A 22,090-nucleotide genomic window follows, 5' to 3' on the forward strand; every position below is an offset into this window, starting at 1 on the left:
TTTGAACATGGGTAGACATTTTTTACATCAAATACAGTGCGTTCTTTACTTCCTTTTATGTAGACTGCTCTTGACAGGTCATCCACATGCCAGTCCTCCTATAGGTGACCTAATCTTCCAAGTTTAGAAAGGCAAAAGTAATTGTTGTGTATTTAAAGGTAGCAAATATATCCTGAGGAACACAGTACAACTCCAGTCAGGGTTTGAATGAAGTGGAAACTGAATTTCCATTTAAGAGTCAAAGCCATATGACCTCAAATCAAAGAAAAATGAGACCATTAAGGCCTCTTCTGAGTCCTACTCTCCGTAAACAAACGCTGCTGGCCTGGCTTCAATCTCCCTGAAGCATAATGTGGCATGTTTGCTAAGATCTTGGATGAAAACCAAGATGGAGAGTGTACCCATCATGCATCTCCCAAAGCATTAAACAGCCAGTAGCGTAATGAGGATGGAATGACAAGGGCACCAGCCCCAGATGCCTACTTAGAGGAGGCACAGGAACAGCAGCTGCTGCTGTCACTACCGCCTAGCTGGCCCTTGCTGCTGCCACAGTCGCTGAGGGCACACACCTTGGTAGTTGCACCTTTATAAACAATATTACTGACTTTATAATAATACTAGTTTGGGAAGTTTCAGTATACCACTTGGCTAACCAGAAGACCCACATGATCCTGGTTTCACCTTTTATCCAAGCTTTAATTGACTTGTAATTTTAAAAAGGTGTTCACCATTATTTTATTTTTTACCTGAATACGTGGTTCAGTTGTTTATGTATTTCACTTCTTTATTTTTTTTTAGATCAGAGTGGTGAAAAGAAACGCAAGAAAGGTGCTTCCTTCCAAACAGTGTCATCATTACACAAAGTAATTTTCAGTTCTTTAAAAGCATATCTCTTGTTACTTGATTTTTCGACAACATTTCAGCTATGCAGAGGCACAGTGTTAAAAAGAGGTTCCTAAAGTGCTTTTGTCGATCAAAGGAAACTGAAGTCAAATGTCTCAGTTCTGTCCTGGCCTGGGTGTTAACCAGGGTTAAGTGAAAAAAAAAATATAACTAATTGTTTAATGAACAAATTCCTCTTTTTCTGTTTTGATATCCAGTGTTTTTCAATTGTTTTGATCATATTATTCAATCTTTTTTAGGTTTTTTTTGTTTGCTCTATGAGGTATTTCAAAAGCATTGTTTGTTTGCAATTTGGAGCTCATTGCCTGATATTGTTTTTTGTCCCTTAATAGATTAACATACTAGATATAATCAGAATAATATGTAGAATGTTTATGGAACACTAAAGTAAAATGCACAATGTGCTTTTCCTGGGTATTGGAGCTTAAAACTTATTTTCTGCAACTATTGTCCCATTAAAATTGAAAAGCTTTTTTTGTAGAGGCTTAATGGAAAGACCTGTTTTCACTGGCCACCCCACCACCACCCCCCATAATTTACCAGCAGTGCAATGCCACCTGGGTGACAATAGAGGAAATTGAAATATATATAAACCTTGAGTCTACTCTTCCTGCACTCTCTTCCCCACCCCTCAATCCCACAGATACTACTGTGTTACCTAATCTTGCTGCTATCTTTTGATAGTGGGATGACATCACTAGAGAACCAAGTGATATTTTTGCCAATGTAGACATAGCAAAGAAGTGTGAAGATAGCAGGGGAAAATTTCTAAAGCCTGCAGCTTTTGATTATCAGTTGATAAAGAAGCATATTTTCCAAGATATTGAGGACATCTAGCTGCTCAAATTGTCCCACCTCTAGCAGTGTGAGGACGTCTTTTGCATAAATTGGTATATCGAAACCATTCAGTCTGAATACGCTACAGTGATAATATGACATTCTACTTCTAATCAGTTTTGTTTTCTACATATTAGATTATATGTGTTCTGTAGAGTTAGTGCTCACATATACACATGCTACAAAGCTTGGCTTTCTATTGATTTAGCTAACTTTTGTTTTTATTATACTCATTGTAGGAAAATTTAAATAAATTGATGACTAACCTGAGATCTACAGCTCCTCACTTTGTGCGATGTATTATCCCCAATGAAACTAAAACTCCAGGTACAGAAAGCCTTTTATCTGTATGTATTTCAGTACTGCCGTCTGCTCTCAATTGTTTATTTCTATTGGTACTGAATTTAAATGCTATTTGATTAGTCACTATGCGGGTTGCCCATTCAAGACATGACTCCCAAATCTTCTCCCATATTGGACTAACTGAAAGTTAAATCCTCATGAAAAGGATCTAATTTCATTTAGTTGGGTTTTTTTAACCTTTTTAGGTGAAATAGATGCTTTCCTTGTCCTGCATCAGCTTCGCTGTAATGGTGTGCTGGAAGGAATCCGTATTTGCCGTAAGGGGTTTCCGAACAGAGTGCTTTATGCTGACTTTAAACAAAGGTAAAGCAGAATCAACCTCTGAACACAAGTTTTGCATTTCTGTTTGCGCTCCATTCCTTCCCAGTAAAAATGAGCCACAGCGGTCCTTTCCTTTTCTCTTTTATTTAAGTTTCTGTTCAGTTCTGTTTGATCTCAAGTCAATTGTTCTGTTCTCCTTTGTGTTAGTAAACAGAAAACACTGAACTGGCTTCCCTGAAGTTATTCTAGATTTATTCTAGTCTTAATGAGACTAGAATTTTGCCCAGAATCTTGGCATTCTTAACTTTCTCATCCCCTTTTATTTATTAATAGATATCGCATTCTGAATCCAGCTGCAATTCCTGAGGATAAGTTTGTAGATAGCAGAAAAGCTTCTGAGAAGCTGCTGAGTTCTTTAGATATCGACCATAATCAGTATCGTTTTGGACACACTAAGGTAACCAGAAAAGACCATGCAGTTCCTTTTACAAAAATAGTGTCTGGGCTAAAAGAATCCAACATGCAGCCCTCAGTGGGGCACACTTACACATGCTTACAACTTAAGTAAGTTTGGAACAAGTGATCTGTTAGCAAAAGTTTTAATCATTTGTAACAATTAATTTTAGTAATTTTCAGAAAACAAATTATGGATTTTCATTTTGTATGTCAAGAGGAAATGTTCCAATGCCCATGTAATTTTTACTATCGGAGCAACAATACTGACCACTAACAGGATGAGCTCATCCATTGCCATTAGCAGTCCTACTGCCAGTGTAAACAGAATGTTCATTACTATTAATTTGCCTTACTTAAAGAATAAGGGGTCAGCTTCACTTTGTGAAATGGCACCAAACACAATTTTGTCCTGTCCTGCCTATACTTCCAGTTAAATTGATCCAGTTCAGTCCATTTTCATCAATGGAGGAAGATTTTTTTGTAGACAAGGCTCATGAGACTAACAATGGTCATGCCTGGTACCACATGACTTTATTCCCATTTTATTATGCCTAGTTATAATTTTTAAAAGTGAGAAAATTTACAAATATATAAGAGTTTTGTAACATAGGCCACACTAATGTATATCTCATTTGAAATAGGCAAAGAAAAAAAACTAAACACATTAAAATATTGAAAAATGGTTGGGGCATCACAATGGATCAACACAGCTCCCTAACCTAGAACTTAATGCTTCCTAACTATCTATTCATTTCTGTTGCAGAAATTGACCAATAAGGATAGCACCTTTACCTGTTTAAGCTTTATCATAACTGCCAATATAAAAACTAATTTTCATCAATCCATGTTTCTTGAGGATGGAATTATTTTCTGATTGCTTCTAAGTGGCACCTGTCTATATTTTAGGTATTCTTTAAGGCTGGGCTCCTAGGTCATCTTGAAGAGATGAGGGATGAGAGACTAGCAAAGATCCTAACATTGATCCAGGCAAGAGCACGTGGCAAGCTAATGAGAGCTGAGTTCCAGAAGATGGTGGAGCGAAGGTATGGATTGTTCCCTTAAGTCTGGGATACCATGCTACTGCTGCCTCACTGATGATTAAATAGGACCATTAAGCTTTTAGTGAGTATGTCTACACAAGATGCTTTACTCCACAATAGATTAGTCTACTGCACCCATAAATACAGGTAGTAACTACCTGCACAGTAGCTACTGCACATTAGCATATGTGTAGATGCTGGCTGGGGGTACATTTGCTCCCAGTTACCCCCTACAGTAGGGGGCCACAGGGGATGGGGAACTCCCCCAGTCCTAGCACTACTCAGCTCCCAGCTCCCCCTGGGAGTTGGGAGCCGAGCAGCACTGGGACGGGATAGCTCTCTTTCCCCACCCCATCCCAGTGCTGCTTAGCTCCTTGCTCCCCACAGAAGCTGGAAGCTGAACAATGCTAGGATCTGGGAGCTCCCTGAAGCTGGCCAGGAACTGTCCCATTCTGGGGCGGGTCCCAGCCATCTCTGGCCTGCATGAGGAGATGTTCATGCATCCCAAAGCCAGCCAGGAACTGTCCCACTTCTGGGGCAGGTCCCAACCAGCTCCAGGCTGCACAGAGATTTCCTCATGCAGGTTGGGGCTGGCTGGGAACTGTCCTGCTTCTGGAGCAGGTTCCGACCAGTTCCAGGCTTTGGGGAGAAGTCCTGCTGGGTATATGGCTTGTCCCCATGTGCACAGTGCAGGAAAGCTCTGCAGCAGCAGCAGCTATCTTCTGGCCCTGAGCACAGCAGGACCCCTCCCAATGTATACAGGGCCAGGAGACAGCTGCTGCTGCAGCCAGCAGAGCTCTTCTGGCCCCAAGAGCATGAGGACCAGTCCCATGTTCCTTGCCAGCCCCTGGGCTAGCATCCAGTGGGAGCCTGTACTGGGCTGCTCCTATTGGGAACGTGTGTAGACGTGCTTCCAGTTAGGCTTACAGCACAGTATTTTTACTGCGCAGTAAGCCTACTTCAAATTAATAGTACATGCAGATATGCCCAGAGGGCACATCTACACGTGCACTTTAATATGCAGTAGCCTATTTTGCTGAGCATTAAAGTAGCTCATAAAAAACAATGTTATTATGCTAATGCACAGTAAAATAGGCTACTGTGCATTAAGTGTCACCTAAAAAGTGTGCACTTGCACTACTGCACATTAGCACAGCCTAATGTGCATTAATTTAATACCTGACATTGGAGGTACTAAATTTAACGTACATTAGGAAAAGCACATTAATGCCTGTGTAGACATGCCTAGTGGTACTTAAGCCTTAATAGCACTTAAGCTTTTAATGGGATGTAAGATAAGGGTGTTAATGTGTCATTTTTGTGGATATACAGTACAAAATAGCAATTGTTGCATGTTAGTTACCCATGAATTCAGATTTTAATCACAGATACAGCTGATCAATATCTCTGAAGGTCAAGATATAAGGAACACATTTTTTGCACGACCCAGTACAAGTTCCTAATGCTATTCAGACCACAAAGGCAGAACTGACTCAAGGATGGCCTAAAAAAGAATTCTGTCTCTCTCAACTCAGGCTGAGTTTTTCATTTGTTAAACCAGGGATGCCCTGCTTGTGATCCAGTGGAACATTAGAGCTTTCATGGCTGTGAAGAACTGGCCTTGGATGAAGCTGTTCTTTAAGATCAAGCCACTCCTGAAGTCTGCAGAAACTGAAAAGGAAATGGCCAACATGAAGGAAGAGTTCTTGAAGTTAAAGGAGGCCCTGGAAAAGTCAGAAGCCAGGAGGAAAGAACTTGAAGAAAAGCAAGTGTCTCTGGTTCAGGAGAAGAATGACTTGCTCCTTCAGTTGCAGTCTGTGAGTGGGTGTACTTGATATTCTTTCAAACGTGACAACTTACCAACCATGGTATTTATACAGATGGTTTTAAATTAAGCTGCTGTTCTTGTTAGGAAAGTAGGTTAACATTTTTACCATGAATATAAATTCATATTTAAGGATGTAGGTCATCATCTTTGAAACAGTTTTAAAAGTATAGTTCATGGTAATAGCAATGTCCAGCATAATTAGATGTGTATAGTAGTTTACCAACTTGTATGTGCAAATGGATGTGTCCAACATTGTAGGCCTCATCTTATTCCCCCTGGATTTTTCAGAATTCTTGTCTTTGACATAAGTGGAAAGAAAGAACAAGCTCCTTCAGAAAGTCCATATTTACCTATTCTCATAGCCTTTTTGATTATGCTTCTCTGACCTACATACTAATGTGTGGTTGAGGATCCATAAGGGGATGGGAGACAAATGGTAAAGAATAATGATGACTACTCCTACACACTGTGGTCATCTTCTTGTACTACACCAGGAACAAGATACTCTGTCAGATGCAGAAGAACGATGTGAATTGCTGATTAAATCCAAGATCCAGCTGGAGGCCAAAGTCAAAGAGCTCACAGAGAGAGTGGAAGACGAAGAGGAGATGAACTCTGAACTGACGTCAAAGAAAAGAAAACTAGAAGATGAGTGCTCTGAACTGAAGAAGGATATTGATGACCTTGAAATAACTCTAGCAAAAGTAGAGAAAGAGAAACATGCTACTGAAAATAAGGTACCATTAGAAATACACCATACCTCTCCATAAAGGATTGATAAGTAGGCTACTTTATAGTGAGTGTTACTAGAGTTCTGCAAGTTAACGCACTGTATTAAGTATTAAGAAACTTAAATGCAGGCCAAGCTACAAGACTAGAGTATAATGTATAGAGTATATAGTGCATAGCTAAGTGACTTCGTGAAAGACAACTGTTTTAGGTTGATTCTGAGTCTCCCTTTACCCATGTGAGTTGTGCTGCCATTGGCAGCTAAATTTCACATTAGTTGTGCCCCTTAAATGTATTTCCTGAGGCCTAGGACTACTCATGGATATATTTTCTGTGCTACTAAGAATGGTGCCTGTTTTGATTAGTATCAACTTCTTAGCCTTTCATATTAAGCAACTGTACCCTTGACCATATTCAGTCTCCAAACAGTGTGTGTTTGGGAGATGTCCCCATAATGAAGGCACAGCAAGAAGTGGCACTAATTAGCTATCTTGTTGGCAGTTTCGACTGATGAGTCAAACATTGAATGAACTCCCCTTTTACTCCATCATCCTAATGGCCAGGCAGCAGTATACACATATAGTCTAGATTGTTCTTTCTGGCCAGCTTACAGTTATCTCTGCTGAAAAGACTTACAAGCACATCTGTAACTGCTGTTGCATTTCTTCAACCTCACAGGTCAAAAATCTGACAGAAGAAATGGCAAGTCTTGATGAGTCCATCAGCAAACTCACTAAAGAGAAGAAATCTTTGCAAGAAGCTCACCAGCAAGCTCTGGATGACCTACAGGCAGAGGAGGACAAGGTCAATACACTGAGCAAAATTAAACTGAAACTGGAGCAGCAGGTGGATGATGTAAGTTTGTTCTTCTCTTCATTTGCTATGCTTATGTGTTTATTTATAACTTTTTTGAAAGTGGGAAACTCTGAAATACGTTGTGTTTTTTGTAAATGCTCATCTAGGATGTACAAATGAAAGTCCCAATATAAGGTGTCTAATACAAGCAAGACTATAATAATTTTCCTCTATAGTTGAATATTTGAAAGGAAGGCAACAATGATGAAGGCATCTATTTAGTTTTTATTGCAATGTAATTGTCCTTTAGTCATACTAACCTTTGTGGAGAAGAGGCTACCATGATGCCTGCACAAAGAAGAAGCCTAGAGAGGTCCTTGCACCATATTATCACAGCCTGAGTTGTCCTGGAAGCCTGAAGCTTCAAGTTCTCCCTGAAGCTAGGAAGGGCAAGCATAAAACGAGACAGTTGCAGAAGAACTTTTCTGCTTCAGGATTTGTTAATGTTTAATACAAAACTGGAGGTTGGAATGGTGTTGATGCTTTTGGACATATTGCATCACTGGTTTCTTGTTCCTATAGCTGGAGGGCTCACTTGAACAGGAGAAAAAGGTGAGGATGGATCTGGAAAGGACCAAACGTAAACTGGAAGGGGATCTGAAGCTAACCCAAGAGAGTGTCATGGATTTGGAGAATGATAAGCTGCAGCTGGAAGAAAAGCTAAAGAAGTAAGTAACCATTTATATTGTACAAAATAGCACAGGAGCACAGGGTTTGTCCTTTCAGATCCATCAAGTCGAGCGTCTCCCTATGGCAGTGGCTCATACCAATGCCGTTTCAGAGGAAACTGTACCTGATATACGATGCAATGCTGCATATGGACAGAATAATTTCTTTCTAGTGCTCAGCAGCACTGAATGTCTGAACCTTGCTAAATATACTTTTTTCCTTTGAATTTGAAAAGGTGTTGCATCTCTAGGTATTTTTGAAGGCAGGGTGGTGGCAGAGTGGTTAAAGCATTGTGCTCCAGTTTTAGAGACATGGTTCAAACCTTGTGCCAAACAAAGGCTTTCCCTTTATCTCGGATGTAAATGAGGAGTCAAAGGTAGTCAAATGCAGTCATCATTCCCTTGCATGTCCTTGTTTACAGAAAGCTATTCCATGGGTTGGCAGGCTCAGGATATATCATTTATGAATAATAATGGTAAAATGTTCTCATCTACTGTATATAGCACACAGCATAGTACTTTCTTTCTTGGTTGTTTTTAAACTTGTTTGAAATTAAAAACTCAAGACATAAGTACGTAGCATTAAGGAGCTTTGAGCACAGTACTGTAGTACAACAGGAGTACCTGCAGGGCCTTAGCTTGAACAAGGTTACTTGGAGAGAAGACCGCTGCATCTATGCAGTATTATATCTTCTTGCTTATTTCCAGTTGAATTTGGTTTTCACATTTGCTCCCAAGACTTTATCTAGAGACTGACAGAAAAAAATTGCTTTAGTCAAACTTTGCTTGAACTTCTAAGATAAATTTTCACAGGAATTTCCTTGCCTTAACAGGAAAGAATTTGAAACTAATCAACTGAGTTCCAAGATAGAGGATGAGCAAGCTTTAGTGGTACAACTCCAGAAGAAGATCAAGGAGCTTCAGGTAAGCCTTCTCTACTTCTTTTCACAAATCATAATTGCTATACTTCAATTAAGTGGAGCACTTGGCTTCTGAGTTTGGTACTGGCTAGCCAAGTATTTTTTTTGTGATTTACACTTAAACTTTTATGTCATCCACTATCTGCAAGCCTATTTTGAGCTTTGCAGGCCAAGTCTTGTCCTCAGAAATATTTATGGTTTAATGGCTTATGATATCCACGTGTCTGAAGTCAGAATTGATCCCCAGAGAGGAATAGGAAAGCCTAGAAAATGAAGGTAGCAGCTGGGAAGTCTATGTCCCAACTTCTCCTTTAGATATATTGGACAGAGAAAGGAAAGGGACCTAGCTGACCTCAAATGCTCATGCTTTGCCCTGAAGCGTGGGCCACACAAGAGGAGACTGAACCAACTGAGAAGCCACTCCAAAAGCTCAGGAGCTCATTTCTTAAGTGTAGAGGAAGGGATTTTCCATTTTCTGGCAAGAGGAAACCAGGCATGGAATCCCATCCTCAAGCAAAACAAACAGAGAATCACAGGTTTAACTAGAGAGGTTCACACCATGGAGATTCAAGAAGGGCAAGAAAACGTTGATTAAGAGGGAAATAAGTCTGAGCATGGGTGCAGGAGAACAAAATGATGGAACTTGGGGGCCAGAAGACTGTAAATTAAAGAACCCCAATGTGAATCTGACTTGCAAAACTTAAGTTATATACTTTCACAAAAAAACCTGTCATGTAGAGCTTTGTTAATTTTTTTTTTCTGGCAAATAATATATTTTCTACACAAAGATAGGTAGTGAATTTTAAAAGGAAAAGGGATGGCAGGGGAAATTCAGTAAATTGAACCTGAGATATTTCAGTCAACACAACCAAATCTGCATGACAGTTCTTTTTTTCAAGTTTGGCCACTGAATTGAAAAAAATCCAATATTCACATGCATTTTCTACCAGTTGTTCCTGATCTCCATCTCTCATTCTCCTGAAGGAGGTTGAAGACCTTGCAACAAAATGACTATTAAATTCAGGGGAAAGAGAACCTCTTACAGCTTTCTTGAACAGTAGTTGAACAGTCCATTACACGGACATACACATTTTTTTTCTTATTTCTGACCTGTCTTTAGTCTACCTAAATCGCAGGAGGACTTATCAAATTTTGCAGTTGGATTGCGGTGTAAAGCTCTAATTCTGCAGTCATTTGGAGGTGGCCCCACCCCATGGCGCTCACTGGCAGAGAGGCCCTGGTGGGCACAAGGGGCCAGCCACCATCTTGATTGCCGGCTGCTATTCATGTGGCCCTGCCCCTTGGCCCTGATTGGCAGACAGGCTCCAGCAAGGGGAGAAGGGATAAGAGGGGAGCTGCCACCTTGTCTACTGTCCTTTGTGCCACTCCACCAGCCAGTGCATTCCCCTCCCAGCAGCAAGGACCACTGGCTTCAACTGGGGAGCCAAAATGTTATTTTTAAGGGTTTTTGTTGATTATGTGGACAATCCCAGATTTTGCAGTTTCCGAGAAATCTGTGAAACTCCAAATTAAGTAGGTCCCTACCTATATATCTTGAACTAATGTTTGAGGAGAAAGAATTTAACAGTTTTAGTAGGAGATATGACTTATTAGTGCTATTCCATCTCTGACACTTATTTAATGCCTTTACTGGGTAAATTCCTGGGCAAGTGGCTCCCTGTCTGTCTAAATCCATTGTGTACTGAATTTTATGGAAAACAGCAGAAAAGTCTAGATCTAGACATAGATGATAATATGTGCCATATCAGGCTGACATGTAGATGTGTGTAAAGTACTGAAAACATTTGAGGGAAATTAATACTGAGGTAAACAATGTTAATATACATCGGTGTGTCCTTGTCTGATAGGCTCGTATAGAGGAGCTAGAAGAGGAGCTAGAAGCAGAAAGAGCTGCTCGAGCCAAGGTGGAGAAACAGAGGTCGGAACTGGCTCGAGAGCTGGAGGAACTGAGCGAACGGTTAGAGGAGGCTGGGGGAGCCACCGCTGTCCAGCTGGAGATGAACAAGAAACGAGAGGCAGAGTTTCTGAAGCTGCGGCGGGACCTTGAGGAGGCCACTCTGCATTACGAGGCCACAGCTGCCACTCTAAGGAAGAAGCATGCAGACAGCATGGCAGAGATGGGGGAACATCTGGACAACCTACAGCGGGTCAAACAGAAACTAGAGAAAGAGAAGAGTGAGCTGAAGCTGGAGGTGGACGACCTATCATCCAACATGGAGCAGATGGTCAAGGGAAAAGTAGGCTCTATCAGACTTACTCATTGACAGTGCATATGGGAGTTGCTTTAAAGTTTCCAGAGGGAGGCAGAGGAAGGTTTCAGATCATGGAGGAGGGGGTCCAGAGGCTGTAGCAACTAGGTCACCAGTTTCAACCTCTCCTGGGTTGGTGATAATCAACAGATTATTAATCACAGATAATCACAGATAATTAATAGCTGTGTGCACTTATCTAAAAAAATCACTGTTGTTTCCTAGATAGGGACAGATTTCATGGAAATCTCAAAATTGGGCATTGCTTACAAAATCAGGCAATGTACATGAAATCCACCAAACAAAAAAAAGAAAATTTATTGAAAATAAAATGCTGGCTCCCCATCGAGGGCCAGCAGTCCTCATGGCACTGTGGCCTGGCTGTGCAGCCCACTGGGGGCAGGGAAAGAAAAGGGGGCCTGTCCATGATGGCTGCTACCCCCACCCCCACTCCTCACTGCTGATTTGGCTGAGAGGGCTGCCTGTCACATGGCCCTACCTCTTGCCACCAATCAGCAGTGAGGGACAGGGCCACATGATGGAGAGCCCTTACAACCAATCAGCAATGAGGGGTGGACCACTGGGGCTCCTCAGCTAATCAGAGTTGTTGGGAGGTCCACTGCACTCAATCAGCCTATGAATATGGTGGCTGGCCCAGGGATCTCCCTGCAAAATTGGCCAGCTGCCTTTTTGAGTTAGGTAGACCCCTAGTCATAGAGTGCAAGGGCCACCAGGCGATTTGAGCTGACCTCCTACGTACCAGAGATCATTCCATTTCCCCCCAAAACCCTATGTTGAATCCAAGGAGTTCAGATGGACTAAAGCATTTCAGTTCTCAGGAAACCAACCTAGGTGGCACAGACAAAACAGGAGAGACTGGGAAGCTATTGATGCCTATTGCCCCTGCAATGGCAGGGAACTGATGGGGAGAGCTTAAATGATTGCTGCAGGTAAAGGCAGAAAACAAACAAACAAAAAACAACCACTCAGGCTTCCCGGAGAGAAGATTCTCCGTTCTACTTCAGAGCACTGAATCTACCTTCTCATTGTCCAGTCTCCAAGTGTGGCAAGTCCCTGAGGCTTCAAAAGAAGGGGCAAATATGGGGATGGAAAAAGAAAACAGCTTGCTAATTGTGCGTTCCAGAAAATTACATTCCTGAGCCTGACAGGCAACAGACTGAATCTTTGGAGTATGAAAATTGATTATAATTATTGCCTTAATGCAGAGTTGTAAGTGTTATGGGACATATTGAGGGACCTGTAGGCAATCCAAGTTGCCTCAAGAAGAGGAGATCCGACAGACCTTCCTTCCTTCCATGAAGGAAGAGGAGATCCGACAGACCCCACAGTTAGAAAGTACTACCATGGACATGCACAGTCTCAGCCCATCTTGCTCATCCCAAAGGGTGAAGAACACCTCCCCACTTAGCAGAACACCCATGGGCTTGAAGGGTCATGGAGACTGAACCATCCCCTCACCTCACATGGAAATCCCACCAGGTCACAGCATTGAGGCACATCAGCAGGGAACTCAAACTGCCACAGCTTGAGTGATTACATGCTATAGATAAACTGTGGATTTAGTCTCCTGGGTGGTAAATTTTAGTATCTTTCAGCAGTACTTAAAAGGCAGAATAGGGAAGGCATGTTTTCAACATTATGAGTTTCAGAAAGCTTCCATCAAACTTAATTCATGATAAATGGCATGCAGAGCAGACTGAGTAAAGTAGTCTTCATTGGGAATAATTTCCCCCACCTAGCAATTAGGAGGTTTTAAGAAATTTATATTTAAATTTTGCAGGTGTGTGTTACCTGCTGAAGTCATTGCAGGATCTGTCTGTGGCAGTGAATGCAGGATGTCATTAAACAAAAGAATAACAGAGATGGAGGCAGTGTTGCTGATTGGATAAAGCACAGGTCTGGGAGTCAGAGACCTGTGTTTTGCCTTTGCCAGCAGCCTGCTGGATGATTTTGGACAAATCAGATCCCCTCTCTTTGCCTCAGTTCCCCAAGTGTAAAAGGCAAATAGTGAGAGCTGATCTCCTTTCCAAATTCCTTTGAGATTCCTGGATTCAGAAACTTTGTGGGAACAAGGTGCCCTCTCTCCTTTTACAAACATTATTGTTGATTTTAAAAAATCTGTGGGTGATCATTCTCCCTGAGTTGCTGTAGTATAGAATCTGAGCCAACCCCTGAAGTCTTCATTTACATTGTACTCAAGCAAACTATAATGTATTATGGATTTTCTGGCAACCAGCATAAAAATATTAGTAGGCAAATATGCTTAGAAGTATAATGCAAACAAAATACAATGGAAGCGTTCTCACTTCAACTCCTTGTATAGAGGCTTTGTGTTGAAGCCTACACCATTTCTTACAAAATCCAACAGGCCCAGGCTTTAAATAGTGTTAATGTCAAGGTTAGAATAGTCCTAATGACCAGATGACCTGTTTTAATTGGGAAGCAAAATGATTATATAGCAGGCTGTGAGGTCTGCAGCTTTGTGTATCTTTTTTTCCCCCAATTTTCCATCAGACAAATGCAGAAAAGCTTTGTCGCACATATGAAGACCACTTGAATGAGACAAAGGCTAAGCTGGATGAAATGACCCGTCTTGTGAATGACCTCACCACCCAAAAATCAAAGCTGCAGACTGAGAATGGTAGGTCAATGTTCAGCATCAAATCTTAGGGAGGATAGAAAACAAATACCCAATGATATGCTCCTGCACAGATAAAAGTGCGGGCTGACTGCAAAGTCCTGACATCTATAAATACTACAGGGTTCAGCTCTCTTCAGAAACTTCAGATGCAGGAGTCCACACAAATGTACCATTGTGAATGGGAAGAAGTTCATGTGAAACATAACTCAGCTCTCTTAGTTCAGGAAGGCATTCCCTATTATGACGTATAGGGAAATAGTGTAAGGATTACATCTTCAGGAAGATGGGTTGGGTTGTGCATGCTGTGGACCTGCAACTTTGCATTGTCTGATGCTTGCTCATCTCAAATTCTCTGTTGTAACTCCTCTTTTTTAGTTTGTCTTGAACTGGCCTTAAAATAAAGCAGTCAATTACCATGCTATTCACATGCTGCACTATCATCAAGTCTCTTGAACTAAACAGGGTCAGGCTGTGGCTGGGCAAGCATTTGTACTGAGAACACTGACAAGCAATACACTAACTTCAGATGCTACTGGAGGTGGTGGCTGAGTCTGTAGGTGTCGCTGTTACCGGTAGGAAATGCTATAATCTGGCATATTGTTTAGACATCATTGTTTCAGGAAGAAATAAAAATATAGGGTGCCCTGTACATGTGATGGGTTTTAGTCCTTAGGGCTGGATTCTGTGACCCCTAAATTGAAACTGTGAGTATTGTCCTGGTGGCTACAAGCTCCTTCTAAAGGCAGAAGTGGCAAGGGGCACAATCCTTTTTATTTATTTGTTTGTTTATTTATTTCTGGTGGAGCCTGCCTACCTCTCCCATGGCCAGAGGCCATTAATCTGACAGCTGTCCTCCAGCCATGGGAGAGGTGGACCGGCTCTGGGGGGGAAAAGGATCAGGCCCCTTGCTGCTTCTGCCTTCAGCAGGCTCCTGCAGCCAGCAGCATGCCTGAGGCTGCCTGGGTATGGTCTGGTTTGCCCCTGGGGCAGCATGGGGAGGTGGTAGGAGGGCAGCTGGGTGTGCTGGCAGCCAGAGAAGGTGGCGCAGACAGTACACAAGGTGCTGGAAGCCTGGATGGCTCAGGGAACTAGCAGCCTGCTCAGGCAGTCCCACACCCCATGCACCATCCCTGCTGCCTTCTCTGGCTGCCAGCACACCCAGCTGTCCTCCTGCTACCTCCCTGCACTACCCTGGGGAGAAACCAGCCCATTCTTGGGTGGCTTCAGGCATCCTGCCAGCTGCAGGAGCCTGCTGAAGGCAGAAGCAGCGAGGGCCCAATCCTTTTTTTCTGCAGAGCCTGCCTGCCTCTCCCACAGCTGGGGAGTGAGCTGACTAACGGCTGCAATGTTCTAAGTTTGCATCAAGATGTAGTTTAGTTTGCAATGATACAAACTCATTTAAAAACCCCAAAACTCGTGTACGTGTAATTTATGCAAGTACATTAAGCCACACAAAGGGAAATTTTTGTCATGTATACATTGTAACATCATCACATGTAGATGTGCCCTTATTTGTGATGACTGGCACTTTTTGTAAGAGTGGAACATTTCATTCCAATGAATTTCCAGCTCTGGTGTTTATTCAACTGCCCTGAAATCCTGTGGGTATTCACTTATGCAGCATTTTTCTTTTCTTGTTGTTTTATTGACTATAAATAGTTATTGTTTTTCATCCCAGAAGAAGCTATATTCACTTTCAGGTGGTTGCTGAAGCATCCACCATGTATTTTCCTGACCCTACCTCAGGGGAATTGCAAAGCTGGTGCTCTTAAGTGCTCTGGAATACTGTGAAGAAAGGTCTAGAGAAGTGCAATGTAAAACATTAAAAAGTGTGAAGAACAAAGCATTAGCCACACACAGAAGCTAGTATGAGAGGGGCTAGTTTAGTTTGATTTTTGCATCATTCATTAAAATTACAGTGCTCATATTTGTCTTCATCAAATGAAAGAGAATCTAGGGGAAAATGGTTCTATGGGGTTTTACTCCAACATAGATCTGAGAAGGCTTCCTCAGATGCTTCCTTTAAAAAAAGAACATCCATGTTCACTGTCAGGTTTTTTTTTCCTTTTGTTGGTTTGAGCAGATATAACTGAAATTTGACCATGGGAATGGGCTGATGAATGGGAAACAGGACATATTTCAATCTTACCTGATTAAAAACCTTTGGCAGGTGAATTTGCAAGACAGTTAGAAGAGAGGGAGTCATTGATAAGTCAACTTTCCAGAGGGAAAACGTCCTTCACTCAACAGATTGAAGAACTGAGAAGACAGCTAGAAGAAGAGATCAAGGTAATACTCATTTGCTTATCTGTCAGCCTTGAATATTTTACAGGTTATAGCAAACAAATCTGAGACAGCTGGAACACCCATTCATTGAGGTGAATGGAAGAACACTATTGATTTTTAACTTAGAGGAAAACTGAAATCAGGTGTTTGGGTCAAAATATTTTGATACTTGTACAAATAGAAATTTCTGTGTTTGATCAGTACAAGTCAAAGAGAGAGAGAGCATTTTGAGAACAGACCTTCTCATGGCATTTGTAGTGTTTGGACTAGAAATGCCATGACAATAGCTGTTCTGATATTGTGCCTTTCTCCTTAGCTGTGGCCAGATGTGGAAAGGCAAAAAAGGAACTGAACTTTCTGAGATCTTGAAAGCTTAGCTTGAATTGCTAGAGACTGTTTATTTGGCTCTTATGGGGCCCAGGCTGAATTTTTGGTTCCTTAATATAATGACATAACCTTTTAATCCTGCAGTCTAAGAATGCCCTGGCTCATGCAGTGCAAGCTGCCAGGCATGATTGCGATCTCCTGCGGGAGCAGTATGAGGAGGAACAAGAAGCCAAGGCAGAGCTTCAGCGAGCTCTGTCCAAGGGAAATGCAGAAGTAGCACAGTGGAGGACAAAATATGAAACTGATGCCATTCAAAGAACAGAGGAACTGGAAGATGCCAAGTAAGTGTGTTGTGTTAGTGTTGGCTTTCTCCTGTACTCAGCTGGGAACACTACACTGTATAGAATTCTTTAGCATTATATATATCAGGTACCCTTTTTAGCTTTCATTCGGCTGACAACATGGAAAACACCAGCAATTTAATCCTCTTATGACATATACTTTCATGGTGGCTAAATAGCATTACATACACTTGTGTGTGTCTACAGTTTCTGAGTGGTTAAATAAAAGTTGGAGATGAATAATGGATGCTGTCAATCAAGAACCGAACTTATTCAACAACTTGGGAGCTATTTCTCACGGTTGTTCTACTTTCCTCCTGTCCTGTTAGAAAAAAGCTTGCAGCTCGCCTGCAGGAAGCTGAAGAAGCGATTGAAGCAGCTAATGCCAAGTGCTCTTCTCTGGAGAAGGCAAAGCACAGGCTGCAGAATGAGCTGGAGGATATGATGATTGACTTGGAAAAATCCAATTCCGCTGCAGCAGCCCTAGACAAGAAACAGCGCAGCTTTGACAAGATCATCAGTGACTGGAAGCAGAAGTATGAAGAGTCACAGGCAGAGCTTGAAGCTTCCCAGAAGGAAGCCCGCAGCCTCAGCACAGAGCTCTTTAAGCTCAAAAATGCCTATGAAGAGACACTGGATCACCTGGAGACAGTAAAAAGGGAAAACAAGAACCTCCAAGGTAAGCCATGCACAGTGGACTTGACAATAGGTTAGAGAGAAGCAGTTAAAGGGTTGGTGTTATTACCATCATTAACCACATTCCATTTTAACCCAGTCCATTTTCCTTCTCTGGGTCCAATTTTTAAAACAATTGGTGAAAAACAATTACATTCCCAGCACTGGAGATGGAATATGCAACCACAGAGAGAGAAACACCAGAGGCAGTAGATGTGCAGGCTCTCTTACACTGACTGGCCAACGTATCCTAATCCTACTGTGCAACAGGGTCTCTCTCTAGAGAATAAAGACATCAGTCAGACTGTTTCTGTCATTGGCCAAATACTGAGCCTGTTTAGAAAAGGAGCGGGCTGGTGCTAGTTATGATTCACCATGTAACAATGGCAGACAAGAGATAATTAATTGTCTCCACTATCAGACAAGAGATAATTAATTTCACTTGCTCCATCGATCAGCTGTTTTTTAGATTTTTATCTACTGGCCCTTTGCCAGTACCCTGAGCTTACCTTGTTCCCTGTAATCAGAAAATTAACAACTTTTTTACAGAAGTAAGAGCAGTTTAACAAACTATACCAGGCCTTCATCTTTAATGGCTCATCTTCTGCTCTTTTGTTTCTACCATAGATTCATAGATTCATAGATTGTAAGGCTGGAAGGGACCTCAGAAGATCATCAGGTCCAGCTCCCTGCATCAAGCAGGAAAGATAACTGAGGGTCAGGTGACCCCAGCAAGGTGACTGTCTAGTCGAAGATTTCCAGGGTAGGTGATTGCACCACCTCTGGAGGGAGCTATTCCACAGTCTGGACACCCTGACTTGAAGAAGTTTTTCCTAATGTTGAGCATGAATCAGTCTTCCAGGAGTTTGTGGCCTCTACTCCTGGTTTTCCCCAAGGGAGCCCTGGTGAACAGTTGCTCACCAAGCCCTTGATGTACTCCCCTAGTGTAGAGGTAAGCTGCTACCAGGTCCCGTCTCAACCTTCTTTTCTTCAGGCTGAAGAGTCCCAGATCCCTCAGCCTTTCCTCGTATGGCTTGCCTTTTAAGACTCTGATCAGACGGGTGGCTCTTCTTCGGACTCACTCAAGCTTGTCCATGTGCTTGTTAAAGTGTGGTGCCCAGAACTGGACACAGTACTCCAGCTGCGGTCTCACCAGTGCTGAGTAGAGAGGAAGAATCACCTCCTTGGTTTTGCTGGAGATGCATCAATTGATGCATGCCAGTGTATTTGCCCGACTGGCTACAGCATCACACTGCCAGCTCATATTCATACTGTGGTCTATTATTACCCTCAGGTCCCTTTCATTCATGGTGCTAGACAGTTTGGTACCGCCAAGCCTGTAGGTGTGTTGAGGGTTACTCATCCCAAAGTGGAGAACTTTACATTTCTCAACATTAAGCTTCATCAGGTTCTGATCCACCCAACTTGCTAGCCTGTCTAGGGCCACCTGTATCTGTAGCCTATCTTCAAGCACGACCATGCCCCCCCATAACTTGGTGTCATCCACAAACTTGGCCACTAAGCTCTTCACTCCCACATCCAAATTGTAAATAAAGATGTTGAAAAGCACTGGACCGAGCACCGACCCCTGCGGGACTCTGCTGTCCACTTCTCACCAGGATGACACAGATCCATTCACTACGACTTTCTGGATCCTATCCTGCAGCCAGTTTCTCACCCACCTGATTGTCTTGGAGTTAACCCCACAATCCTCTAATTTTCTTGAGAGGACATTGTGGGATATGAGATCAAAGGCCTTTTGGAAGACAAGGTATATAATGTCAACCTGCTCTCTCGTGTCCAGGTGGCAAATTACGTGGTCATAGAAGGAAATGAGGTTGGTAAGACAAGACCTGCCCACGACAGCCATGCTGGCTGTCATTCAGAATCTTACCTTCTGCAAGCGTATCGCAGATGTACTCCTTGATGAATTTTCTAGGATTTTCCCTAGGATGGAAATTAGGCTGATTGGCCTATAGTTACTTGGGTCCTCCCTCCTGCCCTTCTTGTGGATGGACACAACATTGGCCCTCTTCCAGTCCTCAGGGACTTCTCCAGAGCACTACAAGTTGCGAAAGGATTTTGCAGGGGTTCCACAATGACTTCAGCCAGCTCCTTCAGCACTCTCAGATGAAGATCATCATATAATGATACTATATAATGTTCATCCACTGGAGTTAAGTTTAAAACAATAACAAAAAATTAGAGGAGTAAGAGATCAGACAATCATAAAGTAAATCCTAGGTTAGTTGGTGTCACAAGTGCAACAGACTCTTTCCATATATGTCAAGAAGAGTTAGTGTCTCCAAACAGGTAATAAGAGGGTCCACACACACACACACACACACACACACACACACACGTTGCACCAGTGTAATTAAACTGATTTCAGTGAAACTAGCACAACTTGTACAAGTCAATTGTAGAATTAAGAAGGAGATTTTTGTAGCTACTCTCTGGGCCAAGTGGTAAAATGTTAATATGTTTCCTGGATTCTTTCTTGTCCCTAAGTTGTTCTGTCTTGTCATTTCAGAGGAAATTTCTGATCTGACTAACCAGATTAGTGAAGGAAACAAGAGCCTTCATGAGATTGAGAAGATCAAGAAACAGGTTGAACAAGAAAAGTCAGAGGTTCAGCTAGCCCTGGAAGAAGCTGAGGTAAGGGGAAAGAGCTGAAGGAAGAGAAAGGGGTTTTCTACTTCCTCTTTCAAACGTCTATGTTAAGAGAGCAAATATGAGAAAGATCACGTGTTGGGAAGCATCCCCTACTTTTCTCCCTATACCCCTTGTTAATCTAAAATTTCTAATCATTTTAAGTGTCCACATTGAAATGTCTTGCAAGGGGCCTAATTTTTCAGAAATCAGGCCCTTCCATCTCACCTCAGATTAGGGTATCCAAAATTGATAGTCCTTTTATTAAACTGAAGTTGCTGACCTGTTTCTGGTTGTTTATTTAAAAGGCTAGTTTGCAGCTTTCTTGAGCATTTAGTGCATTGCAGAGCTTTTGTGCATCAGTGCATCATGACTGCTTTGGTCCAGTGGCGGGTCAAGCCCTCACAGGCAATATGATTTGATACTTTTGTGTTATTATCTTATATCCCGTTCTCTAAATAATAGTTAATGAAATTATTGTTATCTTCATACATTTAAATGTGTGACTTTTTTGTGTATTGCAGGATGTTCTATACTTAGCAGGGATTTCACAGCCAAATAAACAGGTGTTGAGATCAGAGCAAAGGAAAAGCATGCCTTTTTCCACAGCTCTGGGTTGCTGAGAGTGATTATATGTGCCGCGTATATATTTATCTCTTTAAATAGTATATATCATTTCTTGGGCGTATAATGAGCAAACATCACTTTCATAAATTATATGGAATGCTTCCTTAAACTTCAATAAAGCTGTAAGCAGAGCATAGTAAGCACAAAGGTAAAAAGCTACACCCCAAAGTGATGATATATCTTACATCAAAAGTCAATTGTAGAGTGGATTTTTTTTAATTTAGGATTTTTTTTCTCTTGTGAATTGGAATGTCAAGCTGTCACATTAACATTTGCAGTACCTATGTGTGCTATTGCAGTTCCTGTGAATTGTTCCTGTGAAATGTGGAGCATTTTGTAAAATGACACTAAAGCAGGGGTTGGCAACACCCATCATGTGCAGTCATTGCATCTGACCGATGAAACTAGAGAGCTTTGCCTCTGCCAGCACCAGGGTGAAACAGGAAGGTGATGTGCTAAGACTGGGGCAACTTCCAACTGTTCTCACCACAGCTGTATGGGGAGAAACACCAGCTGCATGGACACAGCTTCCAGCTGCCAGACTTGGTGCAGTAGTAGGGGGCTGGAAAAAATCATGGTGGTATGGCTGCAGCTCCCAACTGACTGGCCAAGGTGCAGGTGTGGGGAAAGCCCTGTGCTGCTGAAGCCACACAGCCAGTGTCAGACCAGAGACAGGTTGTTCCAGTGCATGGCTGCCATCCACTGCTCTAAAGGGTGCATGATCCCCTGAGCTCATAGATAAGCAAATCATTCCTTCTTTTTGTATGTCATTTTGTTTACACCATTTCTTTTGAAATAGATATCTATCAATAAGTGCAACTCACCACCACCCCCCTCAGAAAACACTGACAAGTCCTTACCTAGCTAACCCTCTCATTAAACCCTTATTTGGTAAGTGTAAGTCAGCACAGTCACTGATTTCCATGAGAGTTCTACTAGTCTGAGGCCTTTGTGTTCAAAGAGTAGGTATTGTGTTAGATCTCCTGACTATGGGTGGAAAAAACACAAAGGTAATAGGATCAAATAGAACATTGCAAAAGAGTCTCCTTTGGTTCTTTCTTCGTATTTTAATGAAACAGAATTAATTTTAATTTTAATGCTAGCTTCATTTGTGTCATACAAATCTGAGAATTTCCATCATGTCCTTTTTAGTGCCCAAGTCTTGTTTTAGAACTTGTCTACCTACTGCTTTTTATGTTGGTAGAAAAACTGTGTATACCTTGCCAAAGACTTCAGTTCCTCAACTGCAGTCAGTCTGGCCAAGTTGTCTGGCCAAGTAGTGTGAAGCAGTCAAGTGGCTGCTTATTAGGGGTGTGCAAAGCAGGCCCTATTTGAATCAGATTCAGATTTGGCCTGAATCAGGGACAGTGATTCAATTAATTGATCTGGA

General features: G+C 42.1%; 1 protein-coding gene across 4 annotated transcripts in view; it reads left to right on the forward strand.

Moving 5' to 3' along the window:
* MYH15 (myosin heavy chain 15) overlaps nt 1-22,090 on the forward strand; it is a 71,189-nt gene that overhangs the window by 34,397 nt on the left and 14,702 nt on the right. For all 4 annotated transcript variants that reach the window (XM_019476196.2, XM_019476198.2, XM_019476200.2 and 1 more), the window contains 16 exons: nt 799-863; nt 1,980-2,067; nt 2,289-2,406; nt 2,698-2,821; nt 3,727-3,863; nt 5,422-5,677; nt 6,183-6,425; nt 7,096-7,272; nt 7,795-7,940; nt 8,774-8,864; nt 10,729-11,118; nt 13,666-13,792; nt 15,963-16,081; nt 16,550-16,746; nt 17,076-17,425; nt 19,955-20,079. In XM_019476196.2, the coding sequence (XP_019331741.1) occupies nt 799-863; nt 1,980-2,067; nt 2,289-2,406; nt 2,698-2,821; nt 3,727-3,863; nt 5,422-5,677; nt 6,183-6,425; nt 7,096-7,272; nt 7,795-7,940; nt 8,774-8,864; nt 10,729-11,118; nt 13,666-13,792; nt 15,963-16,081; nt 16,550-16,746; nt 17,076-17,425; nt 19,955-20,079 (2,753 nt within the window). The remainder of the gene's footprint in view (nt 1-798; nt 864-1,979; nt 2,068-2,288; nt 2,407-2,697; nt 2,822-3,726; nt 3,864-5,421; nt 5,678-6,182; nt 6,426-7,095; nt 7,273-7,794; nt 7,941-8,773; nt 8,865-10,728; nt 11,119-13,665; nt 13,793-15,962; nt 16,082-16,549; nt 16,747-17,075; nt 17,426-19,954; nt 20,080-22,090) is intronic.

Source organism: Alligator mississippiensis, chromosome 1, assembly GCF_030867095.1.
Source record: "Alligator mississippiensis isolate rAllMis1 chromosome 1, rAllMis1, whole genome shotgun sequence".
In the NCBI taxonomy this organism is placed as follows: Eukaryota; Metazoa; Chordata; order Crocodylia; family Alligatoridae; genus Alligator; species Alligator mississippiensis.